Here is a 15,942-nt window from a genome sequence, read left to right on the forward strand (position 1 = left end):
TCTGTCTTAATCTGAATGTTTAGATAGAGGAGTATCTGACAGACAGCAATTTGTGGAGTAGTGAAAGATAAATCCCTCATTTTGGAGTTGACCATTAGTTACAGTGTAGTCCCTGCCCTTAGCCCAGTGCCTTGACCCACTTATTTCCCAGCTCCACCCTCCAGCAGGATACAAAATCAGCACGAGAAAAACCAAGAGTCACCTACAAAGTGGAACCAATTAGATTCAGTTCTGATTTCTCAGCAGAAACTATGTAAAACTGGAAGACGATGGGATGACTTATACAGAAAGTTGAAAGAAAACAATTGCCAGCCAAGGATCCTGTACCCAGCAAAGCTCTCCATCAAATACGAAGGAGAAATTACATCCTTTGCAGATAAGAAGAAACTTAAGGAATTTGTGAAAACAAGACCAAAACTACAAGAAATTTTCAGTGAATTCCTTTACACAGAGATGCCAAAGGAAAGTGCATGGACCATAGTAACCAGAAACAAAAGAAAAAGAAACACAGCAAAATGGCAAAAGTAAAACCTAGCCTGACAATAATCACACTTAATATGAAAGGACTGAATGTACCAATTAAGAGAACAAGAGTAGCAGAATGGATAAAAAAAACCAAGCCCATCAATATGTTGCCTACAAGAGACACATCTAAAAAAAAGAAGAAAAAGACAGACTCAAAATCAAAGGCTAGAAAAAAAAATATACCAAGCAAATTGCAACCTCAAAAAAGCAGGAGTGGTGATATTAGTCTCTGATAAAATAGATTTCAGAATGAAAACCACCATCAAAGATAAGGAAGGGCAACACATACTGATTAAAGGCACAATAGATCAAGAAGATATAACCTTGGTCAAAGTTTATGCACCAAATGATAGACATGCAAAATACATTAAAAAATGGTCAATAGAATTGAAAAAGAAATAGACAACACCTCAAGAGTGGTAGGAGATTTCAACATACCACTATCACGAAAGGAGAGGTCAACTCAAAAGAAATTCAACAAAGATGCAGAAGACCTGAACTACGCAAGCAGCCAACTGGACCTAGGAATATTCAGGGAATTGCATCCAAATAAACCTAAATTCATTTTGTTCTCAAGTGCACATGGTATATTCTCCAGAATTGATCACATATTAAGATACAAAGTAAGCCTCAACAAATTCAAAAACACTGAAATAATACAAAGTATCTTCTCAGATCACAATGCCATAAAAATATAGATTAACCACAGAAGCATAAAGTTTACAAAATCATCCATGTAGTTCTAGCAGTAATTCACTGCTAGAACATGACTGGGTTATAAAAGTAAAGAATTAAAGAATGAAATTAAAAAGTTCCTTCAAACAAATATAAGTACAACATAACAAAACCTCTGGGGATCCAAGTAACACAGTCCTCAGAGGGCAGTTCATAGCAATAGGTACACACATAAAAAAGGAAGAAAGAAGAAAAATCAATGATTTAATTCAACACCTTCATCATCTAGAAAAAGAACAACTAATCCTACAGCCTCTAGAATAAAAGAAATTATCAGGACAACAGCTGAAATCAATGAGATTGAAAACAGAAGAATAACTGAAACCATCAACAAGACCAGGAACTGTTTTTTTGAAAGAGTCAATAAAATTGACAAACCACTGGCAAATTTAACAAAAGGAAAAAAAGAGAAAACACAGATAACTTGATCAAGAATGAGAAAGTTGACATCACTGGAGGAAATTAAATTTATAATATCAGAATACTATGAAAAGCTATACTCTGATAAATTTGAAAACCAAGAGGAAATGGACAAATTCCTTGAAACACATGCCCTACCCAGACTGATAAGGACAGAAATAGAACACTTGAATAGACTCATCATAAAAGAAGAAATTGTAAAGGTCATAAAAAACACTTCCTCATAAGAAAAGTCCTGGACCAGATGGCTTCACAGTTGAATTTTACCAAACATTCATAGAGGATCTATCACCAATTCTCCTTACACTATTTCAAAAAATTGAGTCATTCTATGATGTAAGCATAACTCTACTAACAAAACCAGGCAAAGATATTGCCAAGAAAGAAAACTACAGACCAGTATCTTTCATGAATATAGATGCAAAAATCCTTAACAAAATTCTAGCCAATAGAATCCAAAAGCACATAAAAAAAATTCACCATGAGCAAGTGGGATTCATAACAGGTATGAATACATAACAGGATGGTTCAACATAAAAAAAACCCCAAAACAATCAATGTCATTCACAATATTAACAAAATAAATAACAAGAACCATACGATCTTAGCAATTGATGCAGAAAAAGCATTTGACAGAATCCAACACTGCTTTCTGATAAAGACACTCAGCAAAATTGTAATCAAAGGGAATTTCCTCAACATAGTGAAAACCAAGAGCCAACATCATTCTCAATGGTGAAAGACTAAAAATATTTTCCTTGCTAACAGGGACCAGACAAGGATGTCCACTGTCACCACTTCTATTCGACATGAGAAGGAAATAAAAGGCCTCCAGATCAGAAAAGAGATGGTTAAAATATTGCTATAACCAGATGATATTATAGTGTACACAGAAAATCCCAAAGACAAAACAACACAAAAACCTGTTAGGGCTAGTAGGCCAATACTGTAGAGTGACAAGATATAAAATCAATATCCAAAAATCAGAGGGATTTCTATACAGTAACAAAGAGAACTAAGAGAAGGAAACCAAGAAAGCAATCCAATTTACAATAGCCAACCACAAATGGAGATACTTGGGAGTGAACATAACTAGAGATACAAAACACCCATAGAAATAAAACTACAGAACATCTCTGCAAGACACAATAGAAGACCTAAATAAATGGAAAATTGTGCCCTGTTTATGGATAGGAAGATGCTGTGAAAATGATAATCCTATCAAAACCAATCTATATATTCAGTGCAATCCCAATACATACTAAATTCATTTTTCAAGGAGATTGAAAGGGAAATTGTCAAATTTATTTGGAGAGGCAAGAGACCCCAAACAAGCAAAACACTTCTGAGAAACAAAAATGAAGTGGAAAATATAGAACTCCCTGACTGCAAAACCTACTTACTACACAGCAATAGTAACCAAAACAGCACGGTACAGGTACAATGAAAGACACATAGATCAATGGAACAGAACTGAGAACCCAGAAATAGACCCAGCTATCTATGGTCAACTGATACTCGACAAGGAAATAAAACTCATCAAATGGGGAAATGATAACCTCCTCAACAAATGGTGCTGGCAAAACTGGACTGCTACCTGCAGAAAGCTGAAACAGGATCCTCATATCACACGACCATATACAAAAAGCACTTCAAGGTAGATAAGAGACTTGGGAGTAAAGCCCAAAATCATAAAGTTCATAAGAGACAAACTGGAATCAAACTTAGAAGCTCAAATCTACGGTATAACGAGATTGCCAAATACAGCCAGAAATGTACAATCTAAAGAGGATAAAACTGATGAATGAGACCTTCTAAAGATTAAATCATTGTATTCATCAAAAACTTTTTCCAACAGGGTGAAAAGAAAGCCTACTGAGTAGGAACAAACATTTGGCAATACCGTCTTAGACAAGAGTCTCATAACGAAAGTTTACAGAATACTCCTGGGCCTCCACAAGAAAAAAGTCTGATAACCCAATTACAAAATGGGCAAAAGACATGAACAGAATTTTCAGAGGAAGATATTCAAATAGCCAACAGACATAGAAAGAAATGCCCTAAATCACTGGCAATGAGAGAGATGAAAAGAAAAACCCCAATTAGATACCATCTCACTCCAGTAGCAGAGGCAAAGTTTAACAGGACAGCAAGTAATAAATGTCGAAGAGGATGTGGTGAGATAGGAGTTCTTTTTCATTGTTGTGGGATTGTACAATTGTACAACCACTCTGGAAGGCAGTTTGGCATTTCCTCAAAAAGCTAAACATAGAAATTCCATATAACTCAGCTATTCCATTGCTTGGAATATACCCCAAGAAAATGAGAATTGAAACCCAAACAGAAACTTGTACACCAATGTTCATAGCAGCATTATTTATCATCGCAAGGACAGGGAAACAGCCCAGTTGTCCAACCAAAAATGAATAGATTGAGAAGTTGTGGTACATTCATATAATGGAATACTATGCAGCATGTAGGAGCAAATATTTTGTAAATTACTACCTAACTTGGGAGGGTCTAGAGAGCATTATGCTGAGTGAACTCAGTCCCAGAAGGACAAATACTGTATAAAACCATTATTGTAGAATGAGTATGAGGATCCAAGTTGAGGGGGGGTGGAAATAGTGTTGAGGATTCGGGGTGGTATGGCGTTAATTACAGGGCTGCACAATTCTATGGGTGGGTGGAGTGAAAGATATGGGAAGGATCTTTCATGAAAAACAATGTATTCAAACTTTGTAAATAAATCAGAGTAATATAAAAAGAAAAATAATATTTATATCTTTTCATTTAGTAAATAATTTCCATCTTTTCATTTAGTCTGTGTCTTGAAGCAAAACATAAAGCATAAGTAACATATGGAAATCAAACAGAGAAAACTAAAGCAAATGTTGATTCTCAGCATTTCTTTCTAAACTGGATCAAAGACAGTGCTTGTGCAGGAGGGACTGTAAAACAATGAAAGAACTTTCACTTTTCAAAGAGAAGAGTGAAGGGGAGAGATTGGATAGGGCGAAAAGTGCAACAATGAATGAGTAGAAATCCAAAGTCTGTAAGTTTTCATTAAAATTAATAATAATTAAAAAAAAGAAAAAAAGAAACCTAGCTTTTCTAGATATCCTAACTTTTTAAACAAGATCATTATTTAAGAATATTTTCATTAGAATTATTATAGGAGTGAGAGTGTGTATGAGAAAGATATATATATATATTTTTTTCTGCAGAATAATTTAGTCTTTTAACATATAATTTGTAAAATATAAAAATACATTCTAGGTTTAACAGTGCTGCCAAGAAGTAGAACAAGTCTCTTTCAAGGATTGCTGATGTGAGTGGAAGGCAAAAGTTAAGCCCAAGTCAAAAAAGAAGAATGATCTTGGCCACTCTAAATGGATCCAAACAGAATCCTGTTCAAGGAGATCTGAAGTTAATGAAGAAGGTGCACCCCACAGAAGGGTAGAATCAGACTCAATAACTGCACTAGCTAATGAAACATGTTTCAGGAAGACTGAAGAGAACAGAGAAAAATAGGGCTGAGCAGAGAATAGATTTCTAGGAAATAGAGCTAAACAGAGTACAGGAAGGGACAAAAGAGGAGAACTTCTCAGCACAGCTTCAGGCCATCATAACCTCAAGAAGTGTATTTTAGCATGGAGATGGAATAGAGGACCAAGAAATATGCCAGCTGTCACAGAGGAATAAGGAAAAAGAAGTCGAAGGTCTGTGACTGGGAGGTAAAACCTAGAAAGGGATGATATGTCTCAACTAATTGGGATATCCCTCAATTAAAAAGTCTTGTTAATACATGCATTATAATTTTCTTATGCTTTTAAGAAGTGGAGAGTTCAAAAAAAGGAAAAATGATTGAAGAGTTAAGAACAAAAAATATTGCTGTGAAAACCCATCAATCATATTTGCCCAAGTAGAAGTTGGTAAGTGATTGTGACAAAACTTCCATTACTTCCTCCATCTGGTTGGAACTGACCCTCAACTGCTGGTGGATTTGAGCCATTAGAGGAGTTCGGTTTTTGAGTTGACACTATGACTTCCCAAAGACTATGCCACCAAAGCTCCTTATTGTTGTTGTTGTTGTTATGTGCCATTGAGTCGTTTGCAACTCAGCCACCCTAGCTACAAGAGCCCTAAACGCTGTTCTATCCTGTGCCAACCTCACTGTCTCAAAACACATTCATTCCCACAACTCCACTCACAGAATCGATCCATCTCATCGAGGGTCTTCCTCTCCTGTGCCGTCCCTCCACTCTCCCAAACATGTTTCTCTCCAAGGACCAGTCCCTCCTTGCAACATGCCCAAAGTATGTCAGACGAAGCTTCAGAATCCTTGACTCCAGGGAACATTCTGGCTTCACCCTCTCTAGGACAAACCTGTTTGTTCTCCTAGCAGTCCATGGTATATTCAACACTCTTCTCCAGCACCACAACTCAAAGGCATCAATTCTCTATCATCCCTAGTCACTGTCCAACTCTCCGATGCATAGCACTTAATTGCAAAGACTATAGCGTGGATCAGGCGCACCATAGTCTCCAGCCTGACGTCGTTGCACTTCAGTACTCTTGAGAGGTCCCTCACAGCTGACTTTCCTAATGCAATTCGTCTCTTGATTTCCTGGCTGCTGTTACCAAGAGTGTTGACTGTGGAGACAAGTAAACTAAAACTGTTAACTATCTCGATCTCTTCACTCATTCCATACTGATGCTGCCAATTGACCCAGTGTAGAGAATCTTTGTTTTCTTGATATTGAGCTTCAATCCATATTGAAGACTGCAGTCCTTGACCTTCTGCAGCAAGCGCCTTATAGTAAAGGTATTTATGCACTACCACGAAGTCAAATTACTTCCAGCAGGCTGTCAGAGGCTGTAAATCCCATAGGAGACAAATGCCCATCTTTCTCTCTCAGAAGAGCTGGTGGATTTGAACTGACAGAGAGGTGCCACCTTAGGGTTAGGCAAATGTTAGATCAAGTAGCAACGATAAACTGCAGAGCATGACCCACCCCCTTCTCACATCTCTCACTGAAGGTTGTTAGATTGTTGAGTCTAACTGATTTCCTGGACCAGGATTCCTATGCGCCATAGAGAAACACTGTAGAAGATAACAGTGGGTACAGGGGATGATGGGTGGCAGTGGCTTTTAGACCTAAAAATCTGAAACTGAGTGCTGTTCATACTGCACCAACAATAGCAGAAGCTGAGTGTATACCAGTGGGCTAACGTACTTATGTGATTGTTGTTGTTGTTAAGTGCCGTTGAGTCGCAGGCGACTCATAGCGACCCTATGAAGGAGAGTCCTCAATGTTTGGGTGCCTTTCATCCTCTCTCCAGTTTCATTGGGTTTCCGGACGCAAGCTAGTATGGAAGTGGATGCCACTCCTCCTCCCAAACTTATGTGATTATTAAACTTATTTATTAAGTAAGAATTACTTACAAAGAAAATATGAATTGGATTCACATGTGTTAATAGAAAATGAGTCTTCTAACCATATAATGTTGACTCACAATTATCTAATTTTATGGGCATTATCATTTAAAAAGTTAAAAAAAATCTCCACCTGGCACTGTCTTTGGTACATTTTCAGTTCTTGTAAGAGCTTCTGATTTTCATCCCGTAACTTGTTTCTGCTCACTGCTATTTCACTCACAGCCAATTTTAATTTTTCAATAATGAGCTCATCGCTTTCATTGGTTTCACAACTGGGATCTGCATCACATATCAGCCGAGGAAGTTCAGCGCTGCGGTCGTCTCTGCTCTGCTTCTTATCATTTAGTTGAGTCTGGTAACTTTGTGCCTGTTTCTGAGAAACACAAAAACCATGTAAATAAATGAAAATTGTCATATAGAAGCTTATATAAAGTCCAAGAATGATAGGAAAGAATTAGGAAAACATTTTAAAATATGCTATTAGATAACAATATTTTGTCCTTTGTAATTCCATCTTGCTTCTGTTCTGAAAATGTAATCTCAGACAGTTTAAAGAGAAAATATGTTTGTATAATGTCAGAGCAAAGACACAAAGTATGAATAAGAGGTGACTTCTAAGTATGGAATTATTATTAATTAAGAAGGAAAATTTAGGAATTTATAGTTTCAGAAATGATTAGTCAATAAAACTAGTTGAAAATGTCTCTAATACTTAAAATAACTCACTAAAAATGTATAAGCAAATAGACTTTAGAAAAAAGTTTATAACATATATAACTGGGGGTAATAATTACCAATGCATATAAAATTTCTGTAAAACAATAAAAATGTAAACAATACAAAAATGGACATTTATGGACCAACAATTTACAGAAGAAGAAATGAAAATGCTAAGTAGCATAAAAAGAATTGCTCAGCTATAAAAGCAGCCCAGGATATGGGGAAAAAAATTTAAAAAAATTATCATTTCTGTTCATCAATCTAGTGACAGTCAGAACACTGATAACATTTCATGGTGATAAGAGCATGGGTAACATTCATAAACTATCCTTAAGCTGTAAATTACTATACCTTTTGGGGATGGAATCTGTTATTATGTTTTGAATTACTGTTGATTTAATGTGCATACCCTTTAGCTCAACAATCATCACTGGGGATTTCTCTGTCATTTTTAAAAATTGTGATTTTAGTGAAAGTTTACAAAAAGTTTGGGTTTTCATTCATTCACCAACTCATATTTTTCCTCTCTTCCTCTACTCTCCCCCTTTATTACTGGGGATTTTTATCTAACATTGAACATACTTGTAAATACTTGGATTTAAAGAAGTTTATATAAGGGTCTTACAATATTATAGTAAATTAGTGGAAAACCCCAAAAGTCTACCAATAGAGGATAGTCAAACAGTACGAAATCTTATAAAAAAGAAGGCAGAATTTTAAGTAGTTCTTAAAATTAATATCCATAGTTTTTGGTAAGCACAAAAGAAAATTAAAAACAGGCAAATATCTTACACAGACACATAGGAATTTTACATTTTTGTACAAAGCAAAAGAGCATGGAAAGAAAAGCCATCAAATTCTTAACAGTGTTTGCATTAAATGAGTAAGAATGGAGTAGGGAATAAGCTATTAATATGACTTACTATAATTTTGTGTTAAATTCAGACTGTATAACATAAATTCAAGGAATGCAAAAAAAGAATAAGAAATAAGTACATTAAAAAAAATTTAGTTTCTTAATGGCCTTAATAAAAAAAAAATATCCCGAATTCCTTAGCTGAGCCTCCAAGGTATTTTACTACCGGGATCAAACTTACTTTTCCAGCCTCATTTTCTACCTCCCCTTCTTGCCTCCCAGTCCATTGGTCCATGTTCCATTCCCAGAATTCACCTTAGGCTCTTTGCCTCAGTGACTTTTCTCCTCGTGTTTCTACCATTAAGGGTTCTCTGGTGGCTTAGCAGGTAAAGAGTTGTGCTGCTAACCCAAAGGCAGGCAGTTTGAGGCCACCAGCTGCTCCAAAGGAGGAAGATGGACAATATCCTCTCTTTCAATTTATAATCTCTCAAAATCCACTTAGTCAGCTATGAGTTAGTCCTGACTCATGGTACACAACGACATCGGACATCTGGAATGTATTCCATCTTATCTCAAAGTATATACATTTTTCTAGGTCTAGGCCAAATTTTATCCCTGCTGGAGGTCTTTTTATGATTTCATTCCAAATTTTTCTCTTACTCCTCTGAAATCCAAAAGGATTTTTATCTTTTCCATTTATCATTATTACCCATTGCTATTGAATCTGAACTGACTCATAGCTGAACATCCATTGCGTTTCTGAAGCTGTAAATCACATGGGAGGAGAATGTCCATCTTTCTCCTTCAGAGTTACTTACTGGTGGATTCAAGCTTCCATGTCTCACCTATGTTGATGTTGCTGTTGTTAAGTGCCATCAAGTATGACTCATAGTGATGCTATGAACATAAGATCTGAACTCGGTTCTATCCTGTGTCATCCTCACACTTCCTGACACACAAGAAACCACTGGAGCAGTCACTATGTCAATCTACTTAGTTGAGGGTATTCCTATCCTTCACCAATCCTCCACCCTCCCCAGTATCATGTTCTTCTCCAGGGAACAGCCCTTTCTAGCAACATGTCCAAAGTATGTGAGGCAAAGCCTCATCATTCTTGCCTCCAAAGAGCATTCTGGCTGCACCATCTCCAAGACAAATCTATTCATTTTCTTGGCCGTCCATGGGATGTTCAGTGCTCTTCTCCAACACCACAGCTCAAAGGTGTCAATTTTTTTTTCTCTCTGTCATCCTTATTCATTTTCCAGCTCTCAGATGCACAGCAAGTAATTGGAGAGACCATGGCCTGAATCAGACGCATCTTAGTCCTCAAACTGACATCATTACTAATCAATAATTTGGAGAGGTCCCTAATTGCAGATTTTCCCAGTGCAATGTGTCTCCTTATTTCCTGACTGCTGGTACAAAGGGTATTAATTGTGGATCCAAGCAAGATGAAACTGTTAACAGCTTCAATCTCCTCTCCACCTGTCATGAAGCTGCCTATCAGTACAGTGTAAGAATCTTTGCTTTCCTTACACTGAGATGCAATTATTATCAAAGGCTGTATTCCTTCATCTTTTACAAGTGCTTCAAGTCCTCCTCACTTTCTGCAGGCAAGGTTGTGTCATCTGCATAACGCAGGTTATTGATGTCTCCTGGTGCCACACTCCTCTTCATAGAGTCCAGATTTTCTCAGATAATTTGCCCAGCATACAGATTGAATAGGTATGGAGAGGAAATATAACCCTGACACACTCTCTTCTCAATTTTAAACCATGCAGTGTTTTTCTGCTCTGTTCACACAACAGCCTCCTTGTCTAGGTATGGGTTCCTCATGAGCACAATTAAGTGTTCTGAGATTCCCATTCTTCTCAAAGTCAGCCACAATTTGTTATGATTCACACAGTCAAATGCCTTTACATAATCAATAAAATATAAATACACATTCTTCTGGTAGTCTTTACTTTCACAAAGGCATGCAAAAAAGCTATGTTTATTTAATGACATTGTTGTTATGTGCTGTTGAGTCAGATTACTCATATCTGACCCCTTAGTGGGTTTCCAGAGGCTGTAAATCACACAGGAGGTGGCGGCCCATCTTTCTCCTGTGGAGCAGTCGGTGAATTTGAATTGCCAATAGAGCTCCACTTTTCACGACATAACAACATACATTTTTAGTAGTACTACTCTTTGAGACATGTAGACTACTGTAAATTCCATTACCTCTATTTAATGCACTGTGACTTTACCCAGTTTGGGAGGGACAGTGGTTAGTTATTCTCCCCTAGCTGCTATTCTATCTGTAACTAGACTGCATGATGGATGGCAAAAGGACTAATGCTTAATCTTCACTTTCTTCTTATTTAGAGAATATTGTTCAATAATGTACCTGAAATTGATTACACTTCTCAGATAATAACTTTTGTTGAGCATCTAAAGAAACCAGATGAGTCTGATACAGTATCTCTTGCTTGTCCCATTCTCTTGACTTTGTTCTAAATTCCTTTTAAAAGAAGGAACAAACAGAAATGAAAGAAAATTATTCCTTAAGCACAGTGAATAGGGTCCCCACCCTTGTACAGCCTCTTTCTGAGAAGAAAAATAAGTATGGCTATTCTTTCCCATTGTTGTTTGATGCTGTTAAGTTGCTGTGGTTTTTACAGTCAGTAAATCACACGGGAGGAGACACAAAGAAGGAATTCATTTTGAATTTAGTACTAAGTACAGTCATCCTTTGCTGTCAGTGTGGGACTGGTTTCAGGACCCTCACTAATAGAAACATCTCTAGATGCTTCCTCAAAATGCTCACTGCTCTCAAGTCAGGACTGAGTCACAGCTGAACCTCCAGGAGGTTTTCAGAGGCTGTAAGTTACACAGGAAAAGACTGCCCATCTGTCTCCTGCAGAGCAGCTGGTGGATTCGAACTGCTTGCCCATCAATTGATAGCATAACTCCCTACTAATCAGGCCACCAGAGCTCCCTTGAACAATAAAATGCCCAAGACTCTGTAGTAAATGATGCAGTACTTACAGATAACCCACAAACATCTTCCTGTGTACTTTAAATCATCTCTTCACTTATAAGCACCCAGTACAATGGAAATACTGTGTAATTAGTGCTTTGTGCTCCTTCTTAATCTTTGAGAATGCTTCACCCCAACTTGAATACTTCTGATCCAAAGCTGGTTGAATCTAAAAATGTGGAATCTATGAATGTAGTGGGCCAATTGTATGCATTTTAAGTTTTGTTAGGAAAAATGTGGAATTTGGACTTAAACATTTTCTTTGTTAAAGATATAATAAATCTCTAATAACAAGTGCTGATAATTAGTAAGAGAACTTCAAATAACCTTCTGCATCAGCCAATTCTTCCTTTCTATTTCCTGGGACTGATAACAGAAACTTCCTCCTTCTTTTCCTTTCTAGATTTAATCACTGAACCTTTTTTCCGCCCCACGGGATCGAGCTTTGACTTATTTCACAAACAAATCCCCTTTTAAAGATACCATCCAAGATGAGTCAAGATCAACTCAATCTCAAAAAGGAGAAGCCATCAGAGCTCTTTTTTGGGCAGTGCCGAGTGGACCAGTAAAGGAAGAGGTAGAAATGGCCTGACAGAGCAGGCTGAGGGCTTTGAGTTTTCACTCCAGGATATTCAGGGAGATTGAATACCAGTTCACTCCAAAACATGGAGTGAATGCTTATGAGAATGTAAAAATAAGCTTCATTGCTTCTCAATCTTGTCTAAGCTGGCTATTTTATCTTCCTGTCCAGGTTGTGAGGGCTGTGTATTTTATTTTATATTGCTCTCCGTGCCTAGCAAGGTGTCAGACATTCTTTATATCCCATGAGTGTAGAAACGAAAGCATAGTATTAATATTTCTTAGAATTCAAACATTTCTCACTGGATTTTGTAAAGAAAACAATACAATTGACATAAATTCCATAGCTACTAAGTTCCTGGCTATGTATTATTGCCCATGAATACAGGGCATGAGTATATGACTATAGCCAATCTCAGTTTAGTGGGCATAAGAGCATACTGTCTATTAGGTACTTTGATATAGCTAGGAGGGAAGAGAATTTGAAAATACCTTTTGATGAAAAGAATCTATTTCTAAAAGAAAAAGTCGTATACTGTCACATAGTTGACATGCAAATGTAAAAAAAGAACTTCATTGCGAAGTACAAACATAGTATCCTAAAAAGCATAGAGAAGTTGTTATTATTCCAGTCATCTGATAATTTGTAAAACTGAAAGACAGTTCATTTGGTTCAAATGACCCGATTATTTTGAAATGGCCTAAATGAATGGATGGGCTGTGACTGGAAAAAGAAATAGACCGAGTTAGAAATGAAAGCCACATCTTGCTAAAATGGAAAGAACATGGACTTTCACATTTCCTGTACAGGAATGATGTCAAAGACCCGTGATGATTAAATGATTAAAGAACATTTGGAGAGATTTTAGTTTTATAAATCCACAAGACCCAAAACAATCAGTTAAAGAAGTCTATAAATTAGAAGGCTTTTATAGTAATGAAAAGTGACCTGAAATTGATGATGGTCATAAGTTGGGGAAACATGTATAGACTCTCTTGTAAATATATAATAATACCCTGTCACAAATAAATGATGTCTACTAGGATAAATAGAGACAGTTCAATATGAAAAAAATGGCATATGAAAACAGGATTTTCCACAATGGTGATATATTTACAAACCTAGATGCTAACAGAAAATAGCTAACATTTTAAAATAAAAACAATCTAGGTTCTTTAAATGTCTGGGGTTTTTTTAAGGCCTCTTTGGAGCCAGAAGTCAAAATACAGGCAAGGTTAATTTAAGCAGTTCATAACTACCCAAAGATACTAATATTTAGTTAGCATTACCCATTCAACAACTTCAATCTTAAGAATAAATGCTCCTTTTTCTGCCTAGTTGAGGAAGAAATACTAACCTCAACTTCTTACAAATTCTACAATAGGCAGGCAGACAGTATGCGATTAAGAATGAGGCCAAGCAAGGCTAGAAATGTGTGTCACAGGCATGGATGCAGGTGCTTAGAGCAGTCCAGGCTTCCTTAGTCTAACAGATGTATTACTGGCTTCACGATTAGCAACTCAGTAGTTAGGGGGCCATGTAAACACCTGGAAAGCGTCACAAAGGTTTTTGTAGAGATTAGAGGTTCTAGTTTACATTTCTCAGAGTCACTAGCCTTGCTCACCATTCTAGATAAGCTGTCCAAGCCTAGAAGACCTTTTCTGAGGGTTTAAGATTGAAAGTGCCTAAGATCATTAACAATAGAATTTCTAATGGAAATTATTAGATTTTTTAAAATATTTTCACAAAATATTTGAAAGTACAAGTACCACATATGAAGTTAACTTCCATATATCTACAAACATTTTATGATGAAAATCCTCATAAAAGTAGAAAATAAAACAAACCCCCATGTATCCTCCAACTGTCTGAATTTTCATCACCTTTGTTGGTGTTTATTGTCCCTATCTTTCTATGCTTTCCTTCCTGAAGTATTTTATGGTAACTTTCAGACATCAAACATTTTTACCCTTAAAACTTCCAGGGTATATCTAAGTTTATATTTGTGTGAGGGGGTATTTTTTTCTTCCATAAGCACAATGCAACTCATAGTGACTCATAGCCAACAACAAGCACAATGTCATCTATAAGACATTTTAAAACCTACTTTTGGATAAGAAAAGGGAATCTCTATGAGGTTAACAACTTGCCTATATATCACAAGGCAAATGAGTTGGTCAGGACCTGGTTTAGGTTATAAACTGCTAGATTCTTCCCACTAGTATTTGATGATATATATTACTCAAATACTACACTATGTATGAATGTCTGATCCAAAGGGGAAAAAACCCAAACAAAAACTTGATTAGATGTAGACTAAAACTAGAACAACCTAGCTTTTAGACATTAATTTTTTTCCTTACAACTATAGCAAAAAAAGTACACAGGTTAAACTGTACCTTTATCAAATGTTCTTGAATTTTAAACCATACATATACATATAGGGAGCTTTAGTGTCCTAGTGGCAAGAATCTGTGCTGCAATTCTGAAGGCACACAGTTTGAGGCCACCAGCTGTTCTGCAGGAGAAGGATAGACAATCTCCTTCCATGTGATTAACTGGCTCTGAAAACCCGCCAGAGGGTCAGTTATGGGTTGGTTCCTACTTGATGGTACACAACAAGATGCATATACATCAAATGATATTTAGACACTTTCACTATTATCTCATGAGTTCATTTTATGGAGATATTTCCCCAAACATAAAATGCATATACCCCCATTCACTCTCTCACTGCCAATGGAGGGAGTTCAGGTGGAGGGGTTGCACTGCTAAGCCAAGAGTTCACACCTCTCTGGCTGCTCAAATTCCACAGCACCCCTACAGGAGAAAGATGAATGAACTACCTCCTCCCAGGGGATTCACGGCTTCAGAAGCCACTGGAGGGTTAGCTATGAGTCAGTGCTGATTCGGGGTGTGTTGATCAGTGAGTGTGAGAGGCAGCGAGTGAGTGTTATCAAACCGGCTCCAATTCAGGGGCCCCCATCTAGTTTCTGAAGCTGTACATTTTAACAAGAAGAGTCTGTCCATGTTTCTCCTTCTGAGTGGCTGGTGGATTCAATTGAACCACTGGAGTCAGGTGGTCTTTTGATTAGCAGCCACAAAGGGATGAGCAAAATTTTTATTTTCAAAATTATTTATATGGAAGTAGAGGAGCTGTGGTGGTGAACTGGGTTAAGATCTGGACTGCCAACTGAAAGGCCAGCAGCTTGGACCCATCAGCCACTTTGCAGAGCAGGCTGTCTGCTCCATAAAGATCTACCAGCTCAGAAATCCTATGGAGCAGTTTCACTTTATCCTATAGACTCACTAGGAATAGAGTTTGAATTGATGTCTCCAGTTATTTTCTGATTTGGATCTCACACAAACCCTTACCATGAAAAGTTCATCAGATGGATAGTTATTCGAGCTGTATTTTCAAGGAAAGCAGGAAAACAGTGAACAGCTCTGGGGACATTTCTGAATAAGTCTGGTTATACCATAGCAATAGACAGGGAGTCCACTATGTGGTTCATTTTTCTGGAGGGTTAACAACTTTATGGTGGTTATTTTGTATTAAAAATGGTATAGAATTTAAAGTGCAACAATGAAGGAATGGAAATCCAAAGTGTCTGTAAATTTTCATAAAAATTAATAATAAA

At 37.0% G+C, this 15,942-nt stretch overlaps 1 protein-coding gene across 1 annotated transcript in view; it reads right to left on the reverse strand.

The window, feature by feature from the left end:
* Nucleotides 1-15,942, reverse strand: part of CCDC67 (coiled-coil domain containing 67) — a 141,089-nt gene that overhangs the window by 80,822 nt on the left and 44,325 nt on the right. The window contains exons 5-6 of the mRNA XM_006897180.1: nucleotides 11,089-11,202; nucleotides 7,254-7,496 (exon numbers count right to left, since the gene is read on the reverse strand). Coding sequence (XP_006897242.1) covers nucleotides 7,254-7,496; nucleotides 11,089-11,202 — 357 coding nt within the window. The remainder of the gene's footprint in view (nucleotides 1-7,253; nucleotides 7,497-11,088; nucleotides 11,203-15,942) is intronic.

This window comes from Elephantulus edwardii, unplaced genomic scaffold (assembly GCF_000299155.1).
Source record: "Elephantulus edwardii isolate Elephantulus edwardi_28Jun2011 unplaced genomic scaffold, EleEdw1.0 scaffold00203, whole genome shotgun sequence".
Classification (NCBI taxonomy): Eukaryota; Metazoa; Chordata; class Mammalia; order Macroscelidea; family Macroscelididae; genus Elephantulus; species Elephantulus edwardii.